The 5,801-nt window shown below is 44.6% G+C and overlaps 1 protein-coding gene across 1 annotated transcript; it reads right to left on the bottom strand.

The window, feature by feature from the left end:
* Positions 1-295: 295 nt before the first annotated feature.
* On the bottom strand, positions 296-5,538 carry LOC100273619 (KH domain-containing protein). The gene is made up of 7 exons (NM_001148035.1): positions 5,258-5,538; positions 4,890-5,140; positions 4,534-4,719; positions 4,330-4,425; positions 4,178-4,249; positions 3,959-4,075; positions 296-1,733 (listed from the first exon to the last, which is right to left on the bottom strand). Exons 1-7 carry the CDS (start codon positions 5,466-5,468, stop codon positions 558-560), a joined length of 2,109 nt encoding a protein of 702 aa, NP_001141507.1. The 5' UTR covers positions 5,469-5,538; the 3' UTR covers positions 296-557.
* Positions 5,539-5,801: the final 263 nt, after the last annotated feature.

Here is a 5,801-nt window from a genome sequence, read left to right as displayed (position 1 = left end):
CTTATAGCTTTCATTTCAATTTTCAAGCAAACCAAAAGCATGACATTTTCAAACAAACCAACCAAAAAAATAGACCATGGCTAATGGCTTGTCCATTCACATGCTAACTGTACCAACATGATTCGGAACAAATACAAACAAAACCAACTGAGTTTGGATGAACAGCAGATCTATTGCCAACTCGAAAGGGCACCCCGTCATCCCATGAACGACGTAAGAGAAGGCCAAACGCCAATATTTATTTACAGGAACGACAGCAAAGACCAAAGAGCAACCAAACATGAATCCAAAGATTACTGGCTTGGCAAGCTGTGAAGTAGCAAGACAAGGAACATCCAAACTGAATAGAATGTTTAAAAGTCACATTAAGCAACTACTCGTAGATACTACAGAAGATGTCCAGTATCACAACTCAAGGGGTTACAATCTCTTTCGATAACGGGGTCAAGCCCTACATGATGCGTCCACAGACATCCAAAAGATGCAAACATTCAAACACGCGCCAAAAGCGGATATCCAACCTGACCTTGCTGTCATCGAAGTTCGGAAGACGAGGCTCATGCCGTCCACTGCCCGCTAGCACCATATCCAGCAGCAGCAGCAGCAGCAGGCTGTGGCGAGACCCCTTTTGCTGCAGCAGGCTGTTGTGGATTTGCAGGGGGCGCAGCATAACCGCTCTGAGTCGCCGCTGGTGCTGCAGACTGATCATAACTTGGAGGATTTGTAGGTGGCTGGGTATATCCAGCCTGGCCATACACAGGCTGGCTGGCCGCTGGCGCAGAGGATGCATAACCAGCCTGACCAGTTGCCTGACCAGGAGGACCATACCCTGGCTGCTGTGGGTACGCACTTCCGTAGTTGGGATCTGCTGGAGCTCCCTGGTACCCATAGTTCGCATTGGCTTGAGCTGCTTGATCACCATATGCTGGTTGGGTCTGCGGGTACTGTGCATAGCCACCTTGCTGCGTGCCTTGCTGAGGATATCCTGGAGCTGCTGGTGCACTCTGACCATATGAAGCTGGTACCTGGCCACCCTGCTGTGGGTAACCCTGTTGACCATACCCATCAGGTCCCGTTGCTGCACCATATGTTTGCCCATAAGCAGGAGGTTGCTGAGACGGTGGCCCATAAGATGAAGGTGGCGCCTGGTAGGAGCCATCTGCGGCGGGAGCACCCCTGGGGGTCCATTGACCAGGTCCACTGTATGGAGGCCTAGCATAGGGATCTGGCTGTTGAGGATAGCCTTGCTGCGGGGCCATCGGTGGCTGACCATAGTACTGCTGGTTCGGAGGGGGGGCATTGTATCTAGGATCACCATAGCCATGGCTGTAGTTCTGTTGAGGTGCATGTTGCGGATACTGAGGTTGGCCATAGTTAGGGCCCTGGGATTGCCCATAACTGTTGTAATTCCCTGGCCCAGGAGGGTAGCTGGGTGGCTGGCTATCATATGGCTGAGATCCCTGCTTGTAGTAGTCAGAACCACCACCCTGGTACGAAGGATGGGTTGGTGGGCCCGGCCTCTGGTCCCAGCCCATGCCACCTCTTGACGGTCCCTGCGGTGGGTAGCCACCGTAGGGTGCGTTGTAGTTTTGAGGTGGAGGCATACCTCTAGGTGGGTATCCATAGCCATGATTCTGAGAGCGTGGCCCCAACTGAGAAGCGGCACCATGACCCTGAGGTCGGTAACCTTGTGGACCATATCCGCCAGACTGATTTGTATGCTTTGAAAATGTCTGTACAAGAATTCATGTTAGAAACCAAAAGGGGAAGTAAATAACAGACACTACAAACTAACATAAAGCAACAGGTTATAGGAAACCATCAAGGGGCAACCAGACTGTACAAATTGCAGTTAAATAAGAACGGCATTAAGAAAATACGCCTGCATAGTAGCTCATATTTCATACTTCTTAAACACTGTCCAGCATTGATAACTATGTCATTCAAAAAACAATGTTCAAGAAAAGAATTCCATTAACAAAATCTCCACGAATTTCTGTGCATCTTGGTTAACCATCATTAAAAATTGCAACAAGAAATAGAAATACAAGCAAAGGGTTACTTCAGAATTTAATTTATAGATGCATCGCATAAACATAAACAGCTTCAATGGATAACACAATAATATTGATATTAAATACACTATATCACACATACTTACTTTCTAATAGCAACCGTGACTAATGGGAAGAATAATAATGCTAAGCAACTCAAACTATAGTTAACAGTGACATACCAAATAAGTAACAACAACACTAAATTCTTAATCGTTCAACTATAACATATGGAAGTTCTGTTTTGCAGACAACATACAGTCACAAATGATTCAGCTTAGCAAACCTAACATGGTGATGTAGAAGCCTTGTCATGGCAATGATACACTTGTTGCAGTCTTCCAATGCCAAACAGTTTATGTTTCCTTTCGGCAATAGGCAGCCTTACCAGTTACCAACTACATACACCATGCAAGGCTAAGGGATAATGGTCAATGTCCCTCTTCGGTGCAAGTAAACGATGAAGAGCGATGACCCCCCATGAAGAAAGCTAGCTGTATCTGCATTAGGATACCTGACCAACTCCAAATCGGCACCTTCAACAAAAATAATTGACGAAAACTAGAAGCGAGGGAACTTGATGTGTCAGTTCAGACTGCTTATGTAGGAAACAGAATCATATCTCATCTAGCAACTGGATGATCCGCTGGTATACAACACTTCCAAAGCTATAGTCATGGACATTGATCCAAAGCATGCCCATGTTTACTGTTAAGGCTGATAGATGAAGATGAGAAGTCCTACTCATAGTGTATATCCTACGAAGAATAGTCAAGCTAATGGGATCAAGAATTCAATCAGTACCCAGATTTCCAGACAAATCATATGCTATGTATTACAGCTCAAAAGTTCATTTCTGAATCGTATGATCATGCACTCATTTTTTACTCTTCCATAATTCATATATCATATGTCATTAATGCATAAATCAAGAACTATGCTCCAACGAACAGGTACAAAATGGAAGCGTGTATGATCCAGTAAAAACAAGAAGGCAAAATAAGCCAAAGTTCGCAGTGCTTAACACCCAGGATAAGAGATTTTGACAAGGGAAAGAAAGTGAAATATTCATTGAGCTAGTAAATCGGATTTAAAAGTTTTACATCCTTATAATCTTGAAAACGCAACGGTGTCCCATTTGTCTTTCATCTAAAGATGAGAACTCAAACATTAAAAGAAACTTACCTTCCAGCCCAATTAGGCTCTGCTATATATCATGGATACTTCATACAAGGCCAAGTGTAGAGAAGATTGATTAGTTTAAAACAACACTTAAAATTCAAGGGTCCGATACAAGAGAAATAGTAATATATTCACAGTATGAATGAAGTACAAAATCAAATCATGTTTTGTTCATAACAAAAATATCAGTACACTTGGGACACCTATATAAGCTACAAAGCTCATCAGGGAATTCTCAAGCTTAGTTTGAACAGAAAGACAGTATGAAACTATGAATTGCGTGCAATGATAAAACAGGCATATTATGGAACCCAAATATATGCAAGCTACAAAGCTTATCATGGATTCTCAAGTTTGGCTTGATCAGGAAAATTGTACAAAATGTATGCAATGATAAAAACAGGCATATTATGAAACCCAAAGCTAAAAAATCAATTGGTCCATCATAGCATTGTAATAAGGCAATGTTCTCGATAGGTTGAATTTGCCTTGGTCAAAAAATACCATGAAGACAACATTGAATTCGGTATCTACGATCACAAAAGTAACCATATCATGAACAATGAATCATGAAATGTGATGACATCATCAGCAACCATCAGAGTAAAATCACATAAAGCATGAACAATTAAAAGCATATAGTATCATACCAGCATCTACCATGACTTAACAATTGAAACACAAATCGACTACCAAAAAATCACAAAGGAAGATCACATCACCTGATTCATAGCTTGCTTGATCAAATCCTTTGCAGCTTCAATCTGCTTCTTATTCCCAGTAACACGTACAATTCTTTCAGTCAATGTAACACCCTCTGGAGGATGTTGGGGTATTAACTACAAAAAAAAAATCGAAGTTAGATCTCCTTAGACCTCTCAATGTATACAAGTTGTAAGAGTTTTATAATGGCAAGCCACCATGACAAGAGACATATCCACCTGAATACGAGCACCAGATTTGGTCTGCATGCCTTTAATTGTCTCACCACCTTTTCCGATAATGAGACCGACCTATGAAATACAGGTAATGATTGAACATATAAAATGGTACACTAAAACAACATCGTTACCACCGAGAGAGAGAAAAAAACCTTGTTATCAGGAACTGTCATCTCAAATTGCTCTGATCCAGGCTGTCCACTTCCAAATCCTCTAGCTATTAAGGCAGGGGAACCACCAGCCTCAGCCTGGAATAGTACATAGAGCATCCAAGAGAAATTTTAGAACTGGCGCACAGGTGAAAACATGGCTCAAAGGAAAACTCAAACTAAGGAATCAGCATATATTCAGTGTACCTCAGCTATGACACTCTTAATAAGCTGCTCAGCTTTATCAACGCTGCCAGGTGTTCCAACTAGTTCAACCGGCCGAGTCAGGGCATTTGAGTCCGCTTCGATGTCCTTGGTGATTTGGATCTTTGCACCCGAGCTGATTTGCAAGTTCCTGATTGTCTCACCAGCTTTTCCAATAACGACACCAACCTGCATAGGTTCCCACAGTTAGGACAGATTGAACATGATATGATAGAAATGTAGCTTCTACAGCAAAAGCTCTTATCCATATCTTTTGTCCTCTATATATATCCGTGCAAGACCTCAGTAATAGACTTGACGTCCCTAATAGTATAAGCAGAATAATGGGATTAAGATACCTTGCTGTTGGGCACTTCGATCTTACGAGAAATCTCCTGTACAGCAGTTGCTGCATCACCTTCCTGCTGTGGAGCTTCAGCTGCTGCTTCAAGCGGCTTCTCGTCAGAAACCGCCTGCGAGTCTGGAGCGGGAGCGGGAGCAGGCGTGTCATTATCACCATCCATTGCTGCGCCAACGTTAAGAGCAGCCTTATCCTCCGGAGCTGCGGGATCCGCATTCACGGAGGACCCATCGATTTGCTGCTCAACCCCTGCTCACGATCGAAGAAAACGAGCGAACCAATCAACCGGATGAGCAGCAAGCTTCGTCTAGAGGTAAAAGCGCGATGAACCACAGATTCCGGACAAGGGGGGGCCGAGAGATCCACCTGTTGCGGCGTCGGGCTCGCCGTCCACGCGCGGGCGCTTGGCGTCCTCGCTGGTGCCTTTCACCTCCGCGTCGGCGCTGACCTCCTCTAGCTTCCGCTTGTTATCGACTTCGGCCGGCGCGGCGACGGTGGATTCGGCGCCCACGGGATGCTCCTCGGGGGCTACTACCTCCGGAGGCGGCGTTGGCAGCGCCGCATCAGCGTCCGCCATGAGGGGCGTAAGGATTAGGGTTCGAGGGTTTTCGCCGCCCCGGTTTTTTTTCCTTGAGCACGGGTTGGTGTGGATGTCCTGCCGATGACGAGACGGAGCCCGTGGATGTCCTAGCCCGTTTATATAGAATGGGAACAATGGGCGTTTCTTGCCACAAAGAGTACGTGTCATGCGTAGCGAAACGTATTTCATTTATGTGCTGGTTTTTTATGAAAGTCTAAGGATTTGGTTGGTTGGGCTGTGGCTGTGAAAAAAGTTGTTGTAAGATGTCAACGGTGGAAAAAGCTGTTGTGAGCTGTGAGCTGTTAAAAAACTTAAAACTGTTTGATCGAA

The sequence above is a fragment of the Zea mays genome, chromosome 6, assembly GCF_902167145.1.
Source record: "Zea mays cultivar B73 chromosome 6, Zm-B73-REFERENCE-NAM-5.0, whole genome shotgun sequence".
NCBI classification, from domain to species: Eukaryota; Viridiplantae; Streptophyta; class Magnoliopsida; order Poales; family Poaceae; genus Zea; species Zea mays.
The sequence above is the reverse complement of the archived record's forward strand: the minus strand, read 5'-3'. Positions and strand labels throughout refer to the sequence as shown.

Excerpts from the sequence above, each read along its gene's own strand:
- LOC100273619 (NM_001148035.1), bottom strand. The coding sequence starts at position 5,468 with ATGGCGGACGCTGATGCGGCGCTGCCAACGCCGCCTCCGGAGGTAGTA. Across the intron at positions 5,141-5,257 it reads CGAGCCCGACGCCGCAACAG|GGGTTGAGCAGCAAATCGAT; the intron begins GTGGATCTCTCG and ends GATCGTGAGCAG. Across the intron at positions 4,250-4,329 it reads TGACAGTTCCTGATAACAAG|GTCGGTCTCATTATCGGAAA; the intron begins GTTTTTTTCTCT and ends TGTATTTCATAG.